Genomic DNA, 19,011 nt, shown 5'->3' on the forward strand with positions numbered 1-19,011 from the left:
GATCAGGTGGGCAGTACATTCCTCTTGCAGCAACAGTGCTGGTGCCGCTAGCATTGGCATCAACTGCTATATTAAATGGTTGGCCAAAATCCAGGGCTGCATGAATGGGGGTGCTGCGGAGTAGAGCTTTTGCAGGCTCAAAAGCACTCTGGCATGCAGGAGTCCAGACAAATTGTTTTGTAACTGGTTGAGCTGGCAAGAGAAGTGGCAGCAAAGTTTTTGCAAAACCCAGGATAATCTCCCGCCATCCCTAGAAAACAACATAACTCACGTCTAGTCTGAGGCACAGAATACTTTAAAATGGCTTGGACCTTTGCAGCTGTAGGACATCCTTGCCCCTGTCCCACTTCTTTTCCTAAGTAGGTCACAGTAGCTCAGCCAAAGTCACACTTAGCAAGATTTAGAGTGAGTGAAGCCTCTCTTAGCCTGTTGAAAACTTCCTCTAGTGTTTTCATGTGTTCAACCCATGAACCAATATATATCACCTCATCCAAATATCCCTCACAGTGCCTAACACTGGTCAAAACATTGTAACGTGGTGGCTGTGTTGCGAACACTGAAAGGCATGACAACATATTGTAAGAACCTGGCAGGAGTAACAAAGGGAGATGCAGTATCTCAAAAGCGCTAGGGGTTAAAGAGACTTGCCAGTGAGCTATACTAAGTACCTGAGAGTGATACTGAGACAGAAGTAGAACTTGCTGAAGTGAGTTCCATCCTACATCACCATCTAAAGGAGGATGTACACAGGTTTTGGTTTGTCAGAGTTAATAGCAAGTGGAGAGCATGCAGCCAGTGAGGGATCTGTCTTTTGTCCATTCACAAATTCAGACTTCAAAAGGCAGTGGAGCCTCATAACAGCACAGGTAGGATGTACAGAAGATTGCTCGGCAGCAGTGGGGACTCGCACGTTTGAGGTAATGACTGGACTTTCAATCACTTCAGGGATTGGAAAAATGTTTTTCCTGGTTTTAGAGTCATGCCTTGAAGTGGTAACTACTGCAGAATGCCAGCTTTTACTGGGCCAGTATGAAGGGAAGAACACAACACAATTGTGTGCAGCAGAGCTCGTAGCACACTCATTTTTACCCCGCTTAAGCGCATCCAAACCACAATATGTCTCTGATGAAAATGGTAGAATGCTTTGTAATATAAGCGGCTGAGCAGCACTAGTATAGTGCAGTACAGTAATTGGCACCAGCTCCCCCACTCCCCTTAACAGAGAGACTGAGCCCTGCAAAATGAAAGGCTGATAGCATTCATCAAAAACAGGCTAATCACGGACAGGACTCTGTGAAGGTGAGAGAGTGGAAACAGATTGCACAAAACCGATGCTTTTTGGGTTTCTGGAGGTTTCACGACATTTTTTTTTTTTTTTTTTTTTTTGGGGGGGAGTACGGAACAGGCAGCAATAAGATGACCTGTATTGTGACAATAGAAAAACTCATGTTTTTTAGAAAAAAACAGAAGGCACATGATGGGAACTTTTTGGAGACAATTTGGGTTTTGGAGCTGTTTTAACAGCCAACTTATCCCTGCAATGCACAGGAGAAAAGGAAAAATAACATGGTGGGTCAGCACAAACTCAGCAGCTTTGGAGAAATTCACCTTGTGCTCTTTCAGATAAACCAATTTTTTTTTCTGGAAGACAGGTTTTAATAAGCAAGATTGGTTCACAAAGTTGTGCAAACTTCAACACTTGTCAAATAGCGCTGAATTTTCAAAGGCAAACTCGACCTGTTTGGTTGGCAGATTTCTCACAAGATCAAAACTTTTGCCTCTATGCCTCAGGAACAAGTTAGTATGCACATAGAACAGTAGTTTTAATGATATCATAATCCAAGCTGTCTGCAATAGACAAACCCATGCACACTTCCTGGGCCTTTTGCACCAATTTACACTGCAAAAGCAAACCGCATATACTCTAACTTTAGGTCATTTCAAATATGCAGCAACATGCTCAAAAACATTAAAATACAAATCAACCGCGCTGTCTCTGAAAATAGGAACCAATGCAATGTGTCTGTTAATATCAGACTGGTTGAAGGAGGCAACAGTGGAGGGATGCACACTAACTGGAGTAGAGGCATGATGGTCAACAGACCTTTCCAGCTCCAGAGGTCTTATCCAGAGGTGCATAAGTTCAACTTCTTGGGTTTTAGCTTCCAGATACACCTCTTTAAGATGAAGAGCCAGATCCAACTCTTCAGTATCTACTCCAGCCTGCAAGAGACTTAAAAAGGAAACATAAGGCCCATGGCCATAATACAGCCATTACGCAAGGTAAAGTTCGGCAGTAGGGGTATTTCATTATTCATTAGGTCCTATTCTGATTGGCTGGGGGTGGAGATGAGCCATTCCCTCCAACTGGGCAGAGTAGGTATACATGAGTAAGGTAAATTGTATGTTAATAACCTTCAAAACAGCCTGCTAGAGGTCAGAGCTGTTTGTAAAGAACTCCAAACAACCTAGGATGACTAAAATGGCACAAGTATGTTTAAAACACACTCAATATTTATAAAAATATGTGAAAAGTGGCCATAATACCACCTCTTTAAAGTACAGCTGATACAGTTACTGTCTATGACAGGGCATTGTGTTCCCATGGTAAAAGTGGCTGCCACATGCCCACTGACAGCTTGTTTGAATGGGCTAGTCATTTCCTTAATGTTGTAATATATCAGATTTGGTAGCCTTCCCCTCAGCCTTCCCTTGCTCTAGTACTAGAACTAGAGCTACTGTTTTCTATAATTCCCATAGTGATGATGAAATAACAATGTGATGTGATGTTTTGTAGCATGGATCAAGTGAAGGGGGTGCTAACTCTGCAGGGCGAGGCTCTGACTCAGGCTGTGAGTTTGACACGTTTTCAACAAATCATTATTCCCTTATGTGAAAGTAAAAGAATGACTTCTGCTAAATGTACCTTTTGTTAATGTTTGCTCTCCTCAACAGGACATAAACCTGAAGGTTGCAAAGAGCAGCCAAGTGCTGCACTTTCAGTTCAGAGAGGACAAACAGTGGAAGCTGCAGCAGGTGCAGTATGCTAGTGTGCAAATGCTATTAGAAAAATGGAGAACCAAAGCTGTAGCTGTAAGGATCGTCTGTCAAGGAGCAATGAAAACTGAAAAAACCTGATGACAACAAGGTTAAAAGTAACATAGGAAGGGCCTTTATCTTAGTTAGAGATGTCAGATTCAACTATTTAAAATTATTTTGCAGACTGCCATGTGGCTGGACATGGCAGTAGATATGTTTATAATCTGGGTTACTGATAATGAAATAAGATAGCATTGATATAATGGGAGTTTGCCCAAATAAAAAGCTAAATCCATGTTATATTTTGTTCTCTACCATGGATTATTAATCTGAGGCGGTTTTAAACATTACACCGAATATACGTAACTATCAAGGGTTGGTTTTATCCATACATTTGTTGACTATGTGTTGTTTTTAGTATGTTTAGTTTAGTGTTAAAATATTGCCTTGTGGGAAGCTTTTTGAGGCAGTACTTAGACACATTAATGCTTAAACTGAAAATGGTAACATGCTGATTTAATCATCGTTTTAGTTTTGCATGTTAGAATGCCAGCATTTGATAATTGGCATTAACCACAAGTACAGCTGATGCTGATGGGAACGTCATTAGATTTAGAAGTATCAGACAACTATAAACTTTGACCTGATGGCTATAGATGAATGGCTAGAAGATCCAAATTATTACAATTCGTCCTGAGTAGGACATGAATGTCTAACCCAATTTTATGTCTTTATCCAATAATTGTCCAGACATGATTCAGATGTTTCAGTCCAGTCCTCAAATGTTAACCTCATGGCGCCACTAGAGGAAAAGTCATCATCAAAAACATGAAGATTCACCCTTTATGCACTGTCAAATGTGAATGAACCAAATTATATGGCAATCCATTCAGAATTTGGGATATTTCAGACTGATCCAAAGTAGTGGGCTTACTGACACTGACATCCTTAGAGAATGAAAATAGCTAAATTATCAGAGAAGTCCTTTCAGCACTTTGTTCTCCTTTATTTGCATTTCATTTATCAGCTGATTTAAGGTCAGATAAACTCAGTTGACCATACACTTGAATCAATAGTTTCTATTGCAGGATTGTACTTTAGACTGTTTCTAATAAACTGATCACTCAGTATAAATTCATACATTCATATCTACAACAAGTTACAACATAATAGACTATCTATATATTATATATATATAAGCTAAAAGTCAGGGGTTTCTTTATATCATATATATAGATATATATATAATATAAAGAAACCCCTGGCTTTTAGCTTAATACAGTAACCACAAATCAGTGGTTTAAAATGCAGATGAAACTGCTCCACTGCACCTTGATTCTTTTGACAACTTCTGATGTGAAGGTGCTTAAGGGTCTGTTCATATAGAGATGTAAAATTGAAGCCCTTATCATGGAATTATTTTTGAAACCCCAAATACAAATACTGTATGAACTGGGTAAGAGCCTTAACCACTGATTTGGTACATATGGTATGCAAAGGATATGCAGCTGGACATCTAGCTGCATGACACTGCATTGTTAGCCAATAGGTACAGCTTGACTTGAGCCAAAGCAATGGACTAACACAGTCGATTATAAAGAGTTGAAACTGTTGACTTATAGCACTTATGTTATTCCTACTGCACTCCTAAACAAGATAAAAGGCCTGCTCACACAGAAAAGCACAAAGAGGAAGTGAAGAGGGCTGTCACAGAGTCACAGAGACCAGTAAATGTCTGATGTCTCATATGCCTCAACTTGGCTTTAAATATAAAATGCTTGTTGTATGCAAATTGGTCATGTTCAAATCCTGACTTGCTAATCCCTTTGCCATTTCACCTTCTTCTTCTCTGTATTCTTCCTTTAGATCCAGGATGCCAGGAACCATGTTAACCAGGCTCTGCAGCTGCTTAACAGCCGTGATGAAAGCTATCACTTCAAGACGGGGGCAGAGGTTAATAAGGTGTGTTGTTCTTCCAGACAACAGTGTCCTGTTCCAGTCAGTACAGAGCCGAACATGGATGAGGTCCCAGTCTTTTACTGTCAAGGATGTTAACTTCATGTTTCTGTTGGTGCTCTAGCTCATGGATGCAGTAATGCTCCAGCTGACACGAGCACGAAACCGTCTCACCACCCCAGCCTCCATGACGCTGCCTGAACTGGCCACCAGCTGTCTGATGGTATGGGTCTTCAGACCACGCACATTACATCCACACTGCTTTGCCACGAGGACCAGAGTATGACAGACTGTGTTTATTATTTTATATTGTTCTGATAAAATTTGATAATGAAAATGAACAATATATAGCCATATTTGTTTTTGTTGTTTTTAACATTTGTTACAAACAAAAAAACAGTTTAACAGTTTAAGAACTATAATTTGTAGAAAGGGAGGGTTGTAGTTATACTTTAACACAAGAAAAAGGAAGACAATATGAATCCCTGTCTTCAAAGAAGCAAAGACATGAAGAAATGGGATGGGTGACAGCACAAAAAATGCTGTGAGGGGTGTCAAACACAATGCATGAAAGCTTTGCTGCAACCTCACCGCTAAATGTTGCAACCTCACCGCTAAATGTTACTAAATCTCACACACTGCACCTTTAAATATTATCCAGGAATTCACTAACGAAAAGCAAAGATTGAACATATGACAGTGTAGCAGCGATGCCTTTTTTTCAGATTCCAGCATTGTAGCAGCAGTTTGACAAAATGTCAGTTTATTAATCATGAGCCTTCATACTGTTATTCCATATTTCTTTCTTTCTTTCTCTGTTTGCCTTTAATCACCAGAAAATGTTCACTCCTCCCATGCCTGGAGATGTGATAATGAACTTTTACATCAACTTAAGCAAACTGTGTTTAACTGTCTACCAGCTTCATGTGTTGCCTCCCAACACCACGAAGGTTTGAACTTGTGACTCTCTCCAACACTTTATGAAGCTACACACCATGTCATGTGATTGATATTGCAGTGTTTTGTTTCACCCCAATAGAATTTCAAGCCAACTGGAAGCTCAGTTTTACACAACCCTGGATCAATGTTGTAAGTCCTGCTCCTTTTCTTTCTTTCTGTCTTGTTCTATAGCATGCATTATACATAAACAGGTTAGAGTAAATGATACATACGGTGTATGCATTAAAAAAGTACTGCATGCATAAAGATTGTTACTGGTAATGCTTAAATTGAGAACTATGACACTGGCTTTCCTGGACAGTGTGGAAATCAGTCTTCATCCTCATTCCAGGGCTCTTTTAGGTGCTATACCACATTAATGTAGCAAATCTTGAAGCTTTCTTTAATCTGTCTTCTAATCGACTTTTCCTTATGAACATCTTCCTCCACAGCGAACTCAGCAACAATCGGTTTGAGGTGAGCCATGTTCACAAGGTGGAGTGTGTGGTGCCATGGCTCAGTGATACACTGGTGTTCTTCACCATCTCCCTGCAGCTCTGCCAGCAGCTCAAGGACAAAGTAAGTGTCTATGTTTTGTTTTTAATCTTTTAAACATTGCCACAACAAAAAGTGACAAGTTAGCTTTTTTCCCTCTACTTCTGAAATCTACTTTTTTAATTTTGAATTCTGAAAGGTGCTATGTGTTTGCACATACTTTTTTTTTTTTTTTTCATTTTTTAGAGTAGAGTAGCTACTTTATTGATCCCACAGTGGGGAAATTTCTGTGTTACAGCAGCAATAGAGAACAACCAACATAACACCATAAGAAATTAACATAACAATTTAATTCAGTTAATTTTTATTTCTTTAGCACCAATTCACAACAAAAATCATCTTAAGGCACTTTACATAGTAATGTCTAAAGAGAGAGAAAAGCCCAGCAAATCCCCCTGGACCAAGCACTTGGCAACAATGGAGAAGAAAAACTCCCTTTAATAGAAGAAACCTCTGACCTCCCAGGACCTCACAGTCCTCGGTGCACTGACCACGTCAGTGCTTCTTCCTTCTGTAGCTCTTCTCGTATGAGCAAAAGCTGGTTCGCTTGATCTCAGTGCACACCGCCTGGGAATGTGGCATAGGCGTGAATGAGCCCCTCACATTGGCCCTGTTGGTGTAGACGAGCCTCCGGCTGGCAGCTCCTGCAGGTCAAAGCCGATGATGCATGGATCTTGAATGTTGGCCGGCCTGAAGCGGTGCTCAACATGGCAGCCAGCGACAGTCACATTGAGCATCCTCTCTCCCCATATCTTCGCACTCTTGCCAGTGACTGTTGTGATGCGGCACTTGGTAGTCCTTCACCTCCGGAGTCTTGGAGATGTCCCCGGGTGCACCAAGAAGATGGTGAACCTCGTGGCCCCCAAGGCATGGCATTTGGTACCAATTCAGCTCACAGTCCAGGTATAATCTGTGTATTTGCCCCAGACAGCTGACCCACAGCTGTGACAGGTCGAGGGTGGATGAGTTGTTTGAGGGTGTGCGGTGCCGGTTCTGTGCGAACACTGTGAGGTGTGGCCCAGCTCCCACAGTGATAGCACTCCTCTTGGTGTCGCGCAGCTGCTCTCCAGTTGCCTTGCTGTGGTGTAGCAGCAGCAGTGACCTGGCAAGCTGCTTCCTCCTCCTCACTGGTCCATCTGCTGCACTCGGTGCTTCAGCGAGGAGGAGCACAGCATGCGCTCAGCTCGCTCGGCCAGGGCTGCGGGCAGCGTGGATGGTGTGTAGAAATGGATGTGCCTCTGGAGCCTCTTCAGCTGGAGCCCTCAGGAGCCCTCAAACTATTCCTGGCCAGCTTGGGTCATTACAGCTTCACTCTTGTGCTTGGATCCCAGCATACCTGTTTGAAGGTGTAGTTTATTTCTGTCTTGAGCTTTGACTGGTTAATTAGTGGATTATTTGATTGTGTAATTTTGTATATCTGTAACTTGAGAAAAGCCACACTAAACTCCTCTGTTCTCTCCTTGCAGATATCGGTCTTCTCTAGCTTCTGGAAGTACAGACCGTTCTAATCCAGCTCCAGTCCATAATCCATCGACTGGTCAGACCCAAGATATCCACACATTCAAGGAACATCCTGGGAAGGTGTTTTTTTTTTTATATATATATTATATATATTCAGTATGAATTGTTGCATGATTAGCTGAAGGAGCCAAACCCTAACAGATATGTGTTTGCAATTATATATATACAGTATGAATTGTTGCATGATTAGCTGAAGGAGCCAAACCCTAACAGATATGTGTTTGCAATTCCTTGTTGTGTTAGCCCAGGTGACTGATATACCACTAATGTGTGTATTGTATCTCACTGACTTGAACATCTGAATGACTGAATGAGATTGATGTTGATTTGTTATTAGAATTATTTTTTGTTACATTCAACCAACTTAATACTTGGTGAGAACTGATGTGGTTTATACCACAGAGTATGAACTGTCGTGTTGAGTAGAACATTAATTTGTGCACTCAGGGCTGGAAGACAAAGCAGTCTGTTTTTTTAAGTACTTTTTAATTCCCTTACGAAACATCCAACATTTTTGCATTCCCACACAAGATACATTGTTCCTCACAAGGCCCTCAAAATATCAGTTTCCTATTACAAATGATGGTATTTTACAAACATTTTTTGCCCGAGTTTATACAGTTTTGGTTATGTCACATGACAGATTTGTGTCTTTATCTGAACTCTTCCCATTGGTTTGAAGTGGGCTTAGGATTTAGCAAATATTTGAATCAAAATGTGTTGACAGACGAGGGACTGTTGACTGATGTTGCCAGCACTATCAATTCACAAATTTAATCTTGATTTAGTCATGGATATTTTAGAAGTTTTAAAGGTTTTCATCACTACATCTATAATATATCCACCTGTACAATGTTGAGCACGGTCTGTGGTCATGGTCTTTTTCTTGACTGGGGCTCTGTTGATCCCTAGTGGTGTGTATTATCTTTCGGGGGTCTGTGCACTTGCTACCCATGTGGTGACAGCAACACAGTTGTGTCTTCACTAAATGCAGTCACCTATACTTCTGTTGTTCACTTAGTGCTTTGACAGTGCTGGCAGCCAAAAACACAATCATTGCAGTTGCCCACTTTAGGGAATGTTTCAACATTATGGGAAATGCTTTTCTTCTCCTTTTTAGAGTTAGATGTTCAGAATGATACCATTCTAATGTCTGTACATTAAAAATAAAGCTACAGCCAGTAGTTGGTTAGATTAGTAAAACATCTAGAGGGGGAGACAGCTAGCCTATGCTGCTCATAAAGTCGTTCTGAGGATTTGTTTGTTTCACTAATTTCATAATTATGCTTTTTTTCCCTCTAGTAACAGGTCAGTATACTTCTACAGTGTAGAAGTACATTGTACAAAGTGGAATTCAAGAAATGCTTGGAAGAGTACTGTGTGGGAATTCTAAAAGACTCTGAGGGAAATGTATATTCATAAAAAAACATTCCTTGCTTACTACATAGATGTGTGTAGCTTAAGCTACCAGTCACATCTGTTGATGTTATCAGTGATTTCAAGTCTGTGATCTATGTTCATATTTATTTTTTAATTTTTTGCACAATTATTCTCTGTGAACCAAACACTAATTCTATCATGAACAAATTTATTCCAGTGTTACTCTATTTTGAAGAAGCTGCCTGTCATATAAAATGTGGAAATTATCTGTGCAATAAAATTATTCTAAACAATAATGTAGCCATGTTCAGTTCTCTGTTGACCTTTGCTATCTGCTACAGGGAAACGTCATACTGCTACATACAGTAGTAGTAGTCAGAATGTGGTTTGTGCACTCTTAAGCATTTTGGGGGGGATGTACTTCCATCATGTTCAGTGATCAGATACTCTGATGCATTCAATTAGCTTCTGTTTTGTTACATTTCACACAACTATCATAATAAATAAAGGGCAAACTTGTCTTGCTTGGTTAAGAATAAACAGATGTGCAAAGTCTTTGTTTATTTGACTTCATATAGTTTTATGTTTGCTAAGAAAAGTATTCCAGAAATGAACATGGCATGATGAGAAAGTATGTGTCAACACATGAACAGAGAGCAATTTTTTTATTATCATGAAAAAAATTAAAACACAGGTACACAGTTTACAACTCCTCTATGGTATCCTCATAATAAACCCCAAATAGCAGTGACAGTGAACAAGATCATGTGTTAGATTTACATAAGTGGGTAGCAAAGAGCTGACTGACAATGCTAAGCACAAAGATTCTGCTTTGGCGCAGTCAAAGTATGAGACTACTAGCTTCATCGGTCACCTTCACAGTGCTTCTTCATAGGTGCTGTTCAAATGTCAGGGCTCCAGAGCCATGTTCTCTATGCCAACCTTCTGTCTTCGAGGCTGCAGAGGAAACATACAGCAATCATTTTATTTCTGTCTTCGAGGCTGCAGAGCAGAGGAAACATACAGCAATCATTTTATTTCATTTGACACTTACATTGTCTTAAATGACTTCAGCTTGGTTTCCAATCACTTCAGTAATTGACAGGATACTGTAAATGAAGATTCACTGTTACCACAAGCACATAGGATTCACTTAGTTTTTCTTGCCTCTGTACTTTTACTTGTCTTGTATGAGAAACTTTATGTGTTACAGGAATTTCTTGGTTACTAATGACTCAGGCTCTATGTCCAAAAGCACTCATTTACTACTCCCAGGATAACAGACAGACAGTAGTTCACTCTAAAGTGGGCAGTAAATTAGGATTTTGGATAAATCATTGTCATTTTGTGTCCTTATTATCAACTGTAGAGTTTCTGTGTAGCTTTCGCTGTGTGCTTCGGGTCATTGTCTTGCTGGAAAACAAAATCTTCTCCCAAGCCGTAGTTCTCTTGCAGACTGAATAAGATTGTCCTTTCCTATATTTTGCTGCACTCATTTCACCCTCTACCTTTACAATCCAATCATTTAAATAAAATGTCAAGAGGGTAAATGGAGTGCACCATACTGTATAGTACATTTCGGACAGCCTTTTTCTCTGTTCTTTAAGTTGCTCATAGTTCTGGAATAAAACTGAAATAAAAGACTGCATCACTTTTATCTTGATCATCTGCCTGCCAGTCAGCATTTCACAGTTAGTCTATGCCTTCCATTAGTTCCCTTCTGTGTAAAGCATGTACCTTTTCATCATCACAGCAGCAACAGCAGCAGCAGCGGATAAGGACCAGGATGAGCAGCAGCAAAACCATACCTGTCCACAACAGAGCACACACACAGTGAGTAGACACAAGACGACATTGTTGAATGTAGGACTGTATCTTATCTTTGCAGAAGCCCTTCAGCATCTCCAGTCAGGGCGAGATTAATGCTGTCCCATTGTCCCAGGGCATTTTGCAATGAAAATCCCCTGGAATATGCAAATATAAAAAATGACTTGGGTTTTGAGTTCCTGTTGCTGCATTTCTATCATCAGAACCTAACGAGCGGTATACCCCATGCTTCCCTTAATCATCATCCAGCATAACCTCATGGGCTGGCGCAGACCATTCTGTTTTGCTTATCCATTCTGTCGGTCTGTGATTAGAGGAGTGTGGAGCTACGCTCCTCTCACACACATGATGATGTCTGCTGCCAAGGACTTCTGAACGATCTCCTCTGCTCCTCACCTGGCACCGAGGCAGTCCTCCTGAACGGTCTTTCCCGGGTCCTCGCCTGGTGTCTGGGCCATCTTCCCGAACAGCCTCACCTGCTCCTCACCTGGTGCCTAGGTCATCCTCCCAAGCAACCTTGGCTTTCAGCATAGTTCCGAGGTCAACCTCCCAAACGGCCTCGTCCTCCTGCTCAGCATCAAGGTCGTCCTCCTGACTGGCCTCTTTTGTTCCTTGCTTGGTGTCTGGGCCATCTCCAGAATGGCCCTCTCAACTTCCTGCTTGGCCCAGAGGTTGTCCACTAGAATGATCTCACCCGTTCCCTGCCTGGTCCCAAGGACTTCCACCTGAACTGTTTTGTCAACCTTCTGCCTGGTCCTGAGGACATCCGCCCGAATGGCTTCTCCAGCTCTCCTACCCGACCCAGAGGTTGTCATCCAGAGCAGGATCTTCAGGTTCCGGCCAGGTCCCAAGGACTTCCACCTGCAAGACTCCATCAACCTCCTGCCTGGTTCAGTGGATCCAATGGTCATCTGCCAGAAAGGCCTCTCTGGTTTCCTGCTTGGTCCCGAGGACATCCGCCTGCATGGTTCGATCTGACTCCTACCTGGTCCTGAGGACATCCGCCTAAATGGCTTCACCAGCCTCTTGCCCAACCCCGGGGTCTGAACCATCCTTTTTGTGTTTGTCCTCAGATCCTGCCTCTTTTCCTGGGACATCTCCTGATTGACTGTAGTTTTGTTTGCTTTTGGGGGACTCCCTTATGAACTCTACTGTGTCTGAACTATTCGCCTTTTGGCACCTTTGTTTGTTTCCTTGGGCACTTCTCTGAACTGTGAATGTTTTTTGGACTTCTGTAATATGGCATTGCATGTTCACCTCAGTTTACTCCCTGCTGCCTGACTCACCCGTGTGTTCCTGACACTCCAGCTACCCCGACCATTCTCCTGCCTGCTTCATTCACCTGTTTGGGCATATTATCAGGATGCCTCCAGGGCACCTCCCTTTGTAGGTCTTCCAGACATGTCCATCTGGTAGGAGACCCCGGGGCACACTGGAGAGATTATATACAGTGCCTTGCGAAAGTATTCGGCCCCCTTGAACTTTGCGACCTGTTGCAACATTTCAGGCTTCAAACATAAAGATATAAAACTGTAATTTTTTGTGAAGAATCAACAACAAGTGGGACACAATCATGAAGTGGAACGAAATTTATTGGATATTTCAAACTTTTTTAACAAATAAAAAACTGAAAAATTGGGCGTGCAAAATTATTCAGCCCCTTTACTTTCAGTGCAGCAAACTCTCTCCAGAAGTTCAGTGAGGATCTCTGAATGATCCAATGTTGACCTAAATGACTAATGATGATAAATAGAATCCACCTGTGTGTAATCAAGTCTCCGTATAAATGCACCTGCACTGTGATAGTCTCAGAGGTCTGTTTAAAGCGCAGAGAGCATCATGAAGAACAAGGAACACACCAGGCAGGTCCGAGATACTGTTGTGGAGAAGTTTAAAGCCGGATTTGGATACAAAAAGATTTCCCAAGCTTTAAACATCCCAAGGAGCACTGTGCAAGTGATAATATTGAAATGGAAGGAGTATCAGACCACTGCAAATCTACCAAGACCTGGCCGTCCCTCTAAACTTTCAGCTCATACAAGGAGAAGACTGATCAGAGATGCAGCCAAGAGGCCCATGATCACTCTGGATGAACTGCAGAGATCTACAGCTGAGGTGGGAGACTCTGTCCATAGGACAACAATCAGTCGTATACTGCACAAATCTGGCCTTTATGGAAGAGTGGCAAGAAGAAAGCCATTTCTTAAAGATATCCATAAAAAGTGTCGTTTAAAGTTTGCCACAAGCCACCTGGGAGACGCACCAAACATGTGGAAGAAGGTGCTCTGGTCAGATGAAACCAAAATCGAACTTTTTGGCAACAATGCAAAACGTTATGTTTGGCGTAAAAGCAACACAGCTCATCACCCTGAACACACCATCCCCACTGTCAAACATGGTGGTGGCAGCATCCTGGTTTGGGCCTGCTTTTCTTCAGCAGGGACAGGGAAGATGGTTAAACTTGATGGGAAGATGGATGGAGCCAAATACAGGACCATTCTGGAAGGAAACCTGATGGAGTCTGCAAAAGACCTGAGCCTGGGACGGAGATTTGTCTTCCAACAAGACAATGATCCAAAACATAAGGCAAAATCTACAATGGAATGGTTCACAAATAAACATATCCAGGTGTTAGAATGGCCAAGTCAAAGTCCAGACCTGAATCCAGTCGAGAATCTGTGGAAAGAACTGAAAACTGCTGTTCACAAACGCTCTCTATCCAACCTCACTGAGCTCGAGCTGTTTTGCAAGGAGGAATGGGCAAAAATTTCCGTCTCTCGATGTGCAAAACTGATAGAGACATACCCCAAGTGACTTACAGCTGTAATCGCAGCAAAAGGTGGCGCTACAAAGTATTAACTTAAGGGGGCTGAATAATTTTGCACGGCCAATTTTTCAGTTTTTTATTTGTTAAAAACGTTTGAAATATCCAATAAATTTCGTTCCACTTCATGATTGTGTCCCACTTGTTGTTGATTCTTCACAAAAAATTACAGTTTTATATCTTTATGTTTGAAGCCTGAAATGTGGCAAAAGGTCGCAAAGTTCAAGGGGGCCGAATACTTTAGCAAGGCACTGTATCTCATCTGGCCTGGGAACGCCTCGGAATCCTGCCAGAGGACCTGGAGCATGTTGCTGGGGAGAGGGATGTCTGGACTACTCTAATGAACCTGCTGCCACCATGACCTGAGCCCAGATAAGTGGTAGAAAATGGATGGATGAATATGTTCTTGACTCTGTACAGCCTTAAATGTGTCTGGTGTGGTCTGTTGTATTGGTGATAGTGTTTCTGTTATCTGAAAGGTGTGATGAAATATAAATTAAGTACATTAATGTGTGATGTTTTTGTTGCAGTTAGGGTTGATTTAGCAGTTAAATCTGTTGTTTAAAGTGATGGTGGAAAAAAGTCAGAGACCTGCACATGACACAAAAATGCAAAGCAGTAAGGAATGTTAACATTTTTCCATAATTTCAACTCATTTTCTCTTTTGTATTTGCCTTTATTAAAACCCTGTTCCTGATGCTTAGATATTATAGAAATCAGAACACCTTGGCTTCTATAATCCAATTTCCTTCACATTCACTCACCGATGAAGATGAAGAAGATTGCAAAAGAAGCAATGTCCCAGTCAGACTGGAACATCTGTTTGGACTGCAGTCTGGAAACCACATCGTTAAACTGATCCTCAAACTCCTGCTGGATGTTCATCTTTCAGTCTGCTTTCAGGAACATACACAGAGGATGACACATTAGGGGTCATTCACATGTCACATCTTTTGAGCACTCAAGTTCGTTATTTTAAATGGAGATGGACAACAACAGCGCTCATGATACTGTTGTGATGGTCATGCACTGTGACACACTAAGAAAAAATTCAAACTTTTCACAGTGCATTAAGTGCACTGCAGGTTATGTGACAAAACCAAACCATCAGCTTCACCCTTTTCCTAACAACATCCAGTTTAAAGCTTAGCCAAGATAGATGAATAGTTAATAATTGTCTTGCAGGGAAAACCAGAGCTTTACGATTTGTCAGGCTCATTTTATTTTGACTCCAACAGGAGAAACAATGCCTGGAGACACATAAGTGCAGAGAAAGGCATGGGATAACTGGTGAGCATGATGATACACTGTTTTTATGTTAATGCTACTACACACATAAATGTGTAGAAACTTGTTCCAGAAGTCATCTTCCTATTTACTGTGTTCCATAAGTCTCCCTCTCTCTGAATTTTATTATAAATACAGGCTATGCACATTGGATGGTAAGGGGATGTAAATTATTTGTAAAAAAAAATACAGATTATTTTGCATTACATTGTAAAAGAGAGGTGGTGCCACCATCTGTGAGACTTGGTGGCACCTGTGCCACCAGTATGAAATGTTGGTCTAGAACCCTGGGTAGTGTTGTGGAGTGCCAGGATAGTCTTTGGCAAACCTCATCTCCATTTATAGATGATATGTTTATGTGTGGACTGATGAATATCTGAAGTCTTTGAGATGACTCTGGAACCCTTTCCAGCTATAAGCAAATCAACAAGTCTTGACTGTAGGTCTTCTGAGATCTCTTATTTGCAAGACAGCTCACATCAGCTGATCCTGCTTGTGAATATGACACTGACACTGTTTGAGTCAAGGTTGTTCTAAACCACACCTCCATTCTGGTTTTATTGATCGGACTCCAGGTTTGCTAACACCTGACTCCAGTTGACATTTAGTGACATCAGAAGCCTAGTGTTCCATAGGTGTGTTCAATAAAGACAACCACTAAGTGACAACACCTTAACTAAATAAAGATCACTGTTCATGCAGTGGGAACTGGTTTAAACATTGCTCAGATCAGAAGGATGTGCTCTTTGAGCTGATAGTGCACATTCTTACCTGTTTACTCCTTTTGTCTTCCTCCTTGTCCTTTGGCCTTTCTATCTGTCTTTCCTCTCTCTCTCTCTCTCTCTCTCTCCCTCTCTGAGGTCTATATTAGCACCAAAGCTAAATAAACTCCTTATTTGCTATACAAATTATGATAATGAAGGGTGCTTCTGATTTCTGAACACAACACTATAACATTATGATTACAGAGGGCATCGTTCTGTGATCATAACATTATGGTATCACTATCAAATTAAAGCAAGCTGTCATTTTGGAAGCTCTAGTTTGTACTTATACTTCATTATATGCCTCGTTGATAAAAAAAAAAATAGGGTGGACAAAATAACAGAAGCATCCATCTGTATAACATAATACAGTTCAACAGCAGCACAAACTATATCTTCCAAAGTGACCATACACTTAAATCAATACCTCTCTAAAACAGTTCCAGCTAAAACTTATTTCCTTCATGGAGAAGGATTTATTTCAAGACTGTTGGGTTAGACTGAAAAGTGCATCTAATAAATTGACAACTTGGTGTCTATATTTACTAAATGCTGACTAATGATTTCCATTAAAAAAGCAAACAAGCTTGAAATTGTTAAAGATTAACCAAGTTGTTACCACTTTTGTCCTGTGGGCCCTTACAAAAAAGCATTTAGCTGGGGCACCTTGCCAGGTTTCCTGGATGTCCAAGCATTATTAGCAGTGACACCAAAGAGAAATTGGCTAAATTTATTAAAGATTAAAGTCTGAAAACTAAAAACATTTTTGTATGTGGCTTGTGAATGTCTTTTTTCCTCTTCCATGAATCATCTTATGACTCCTCAGATTTATCCTGGGGCCTGACCCCTAGGACCAAAACAAGCTCCACCCAGAGGAGCTACAACATTGAAATGCTGCTGAAGGCTTGAGACATCACTATTTACAGTCATAATATCAATTAAGGTGCATTTTACTGGATACATGAATACTTTTATTTTGGATGATTCTTGGTGCATATTAATACTTGATCATGAGTGTGAATGCAGGGATATTTATAATGTAGTAGTTTTGCATTTATTTTTTACTTAAAAAGAATAGGTAGCCTTCTTCCTATCTGTCATTTATTGCCCATTTATTTAATTAACTACGTATTCATCCTTGTGTCATAATTTACTGTTATTACTATAGTTTTTTATTGTCACATTGTGTTCAAAAGGTTGGCTAAGTAACGGTCAATCAATCAATCAATCAATAAGCCTATAGTCAGCTTTTTAATGTCCACAAAAAGACGTCTGTTAGTTTTAGATTTTTTGATTATATTATAGCCGTCTTTTCATCGTTAACCAAAGTTGTTTAAAAGACGTTGAAATGACGACTTTGTGCGGAGTGGGACAAATGTGACACAACAGGTAACATTTTACAATAAATCAAACAGTAGCTTACTCGTTCTAAAGTATGCAATGTGTATATTTGACGTTATTCAAAACAGCAGGTGCCTACCTGAAAATGGAGTCGCTTTTTTTAGTGTTTCGCCTTCCGGGTACGAAGGTACCTGACGCAACTGAGGCTGGTATGAAATGCGCTGCGTCACACCTGGAAAGCGCAGGGAGCGGGCAGCGGCAGCAGCGCGGGGCGTTGACACAAACTTTCAGTCAAGATGGTCTGGGAGCTTTCCACCAACCTTCACAATCTGTACAGACAGTCACCGAAACACTCACGTCCAGGGGCGCAAACTTAGAAATTTTGTAAGGGTGGCCGGGCTCAGACAACTCAACAGTAATAATGTGTAAAGTATGGCGCTGTACAGATGTTGACCTATGACCAAAACTATTATGTGCAAGCATAATTACAGTCTACTTAATGTACATCTAAATAAGCCCCCGTGGAAGCTTGTGGATGTGCAGACAGCAGTAACAAGAGCAATTTTTATTTAGTATTATAAAGTAATTATTAAGGTTTTTATTATGACCAGCTTTAAGTTCTTCAGTAGTTGATGCTGAATCCCAGTTTTTTGTTTCACTGTTCTCTTTCTACTTTTTATTATGATAATTTCATGATTTGTGATACTGGATTAGAAACTCTGACTATATGATGTCTCATGTAGCTAATAACAATACCCTCCTCCAGAGGAAACTCCTTAATTCAATTGAATTAATTCAGATCCTTAATTCAGTTCAATTCGGTTTTGTTCATATAGCACTAATGAAAACAAAAAGGTATCTAAAGGCACTTTACATAGTAAGGTCTAGACTTTACAGTATCATAGTTTCTACTGTCTATATTAGTATAACTGCTAGTGAATAAATACGTAAAAGTATCGATGCCCTGATCTGATACTATCAGTATCAATGCTGATCCAGGGATTTTTCACAAGATAGACATCAGATAGAATAAAGCTGATCCATTTCCGATTGTCATACAGTCCTGTATTACTCATTTTGAGGCATGTATGTCACGCAACTGACGGGGTGCAATCTTAATAAATCCAGCTGTCTACACTACTTGCATAGTAGCTGGCATATCACTGCATGGCATATAACTGTGACATGAAGCCTATTTATCGGTTCAGGTAAACTTTTTTGGAGCTAGGCGGGTAAAGATAGTCGCAGAATCCACCAAAGCAAGCTCACCTGATAACTTTGTTGAAAATTTCATATTATCCTGGAACTGCTGGATCTTTGAAAGTCTTGCAGGACTTATTGGCATGGCAACATATCCGTAATCTCAAAGCTACTTGGGAGCAGGTTAGTTCTCAGGTTTATTTAATGTAAACACAATAACTTCACAAATTGAAAGGGTCTTGGAGCCAGAGGTGACTCACTGGCATTAGAGTAATTATAATAAGACATGACTTTAAAGAAAACAAATGGTACCAATACTGTAAAGAACCTTTTAGGGCATCCTAAACCATTCCTAATCAAACAGTACCATTTCAGTCA

General features: G+C 40.8%; 2 protein-coding genes across 4 annotated transcripts in view; one reads left to right on the plus strand and one right to left on the minus strand.

Moving 5' to 3' along the window:
• The window catches only part of rogdi (rogdi atypical leucine zipper), a 14,741-nt gene extending 6,592 nt beyond the window's left edge, over positions 1-8,149 (plus strand). The window contains exons 4-11 of one of the 2 annotated variants that reach the window (XM_020608257.1): positions 2,798-2,852; positions 2,956-3,036; positions 4,906-5,001; positions 5,120-5,218; positions 5,832-5,945; positions 6,035-6,084; positions 6,387-6,513; positions 7,956-8,149. In XM_020608257.1, coding sequence (XP_020463913.1) covers positions 2,798-2,852; positions 2,956-3,036; positions 4,906-5,001; positions 5,120-5,218; positions 5,832-5,945; positions 6,035-6,084; positions 6,387-6,513; positions 7,956-7,997 — 664 coding nt within the window. In that variant the 3' untranslated portion in view covers positions 7,998-8,149. The remainder of the gene's footprint in view (positions 1-2,797; positions 2,853-2,955; positions 3,037-4,905; positions 5,002-5,119; positions 5,219-5,831; positions 5,946-6,034; positions 6,085-6,386; positions 6,514-7,955) is intronic. The other variant, XM_020608258.1, reaches the window with a different exon arrangement.
• Positions 8,150-10,036: 1,887 nt separating this feature from the next.
• Positions 10,037-17,811, minus strand: smim22 (small integral membrane protein 22). 2 transcript variants are annotated; one of them, XM_020608260.1, is made up of 4 exons: positions 17,573-17,811; positions 14,806-14,937; positions 11,128-11,198; positions 10,037-10,347 (listed from the first exon to the last, which is right to left on the minus strand). In XM_020608260.1, exons 2-4 carry the CDS (start codon positions 14,924-14,926, stop codon positions 10,300-10,302), a joined length of 240 nt encoding a protein of 79 aa, XP_020463916.1. In that variant the 5' UTR covers positions 14,927-14,937; positions 17,573-17,811; the 3' UTR covers positions 10,037-10,299. The 2 variants fall into 2 exon arrangements, with proteins under 2 accessions (XP_020463916.1, XP_020463915.1); XM_020608259.1 differs by having other exon boundaries at positions 14,806-14,934; positions 17,573-17,808.
• Between the last annotated feature and the right edge of the window lie 1,200 nt (positions 17,812-19,011).

This window comes from Monopterus albus, unplaced genomic scaffold (assembly GCF_001952655.1).
Source record: "Monopterus albus unplaced genomic scaffold, M_albus_1.0 scaffold92.1, whole genome shotgun sequence".
NCBI lineage: Eukaryota > Metazoa > Chordata > Actinopteri > Synbranchiformes > Synbranchidae > Monopterus > Monopterus albus.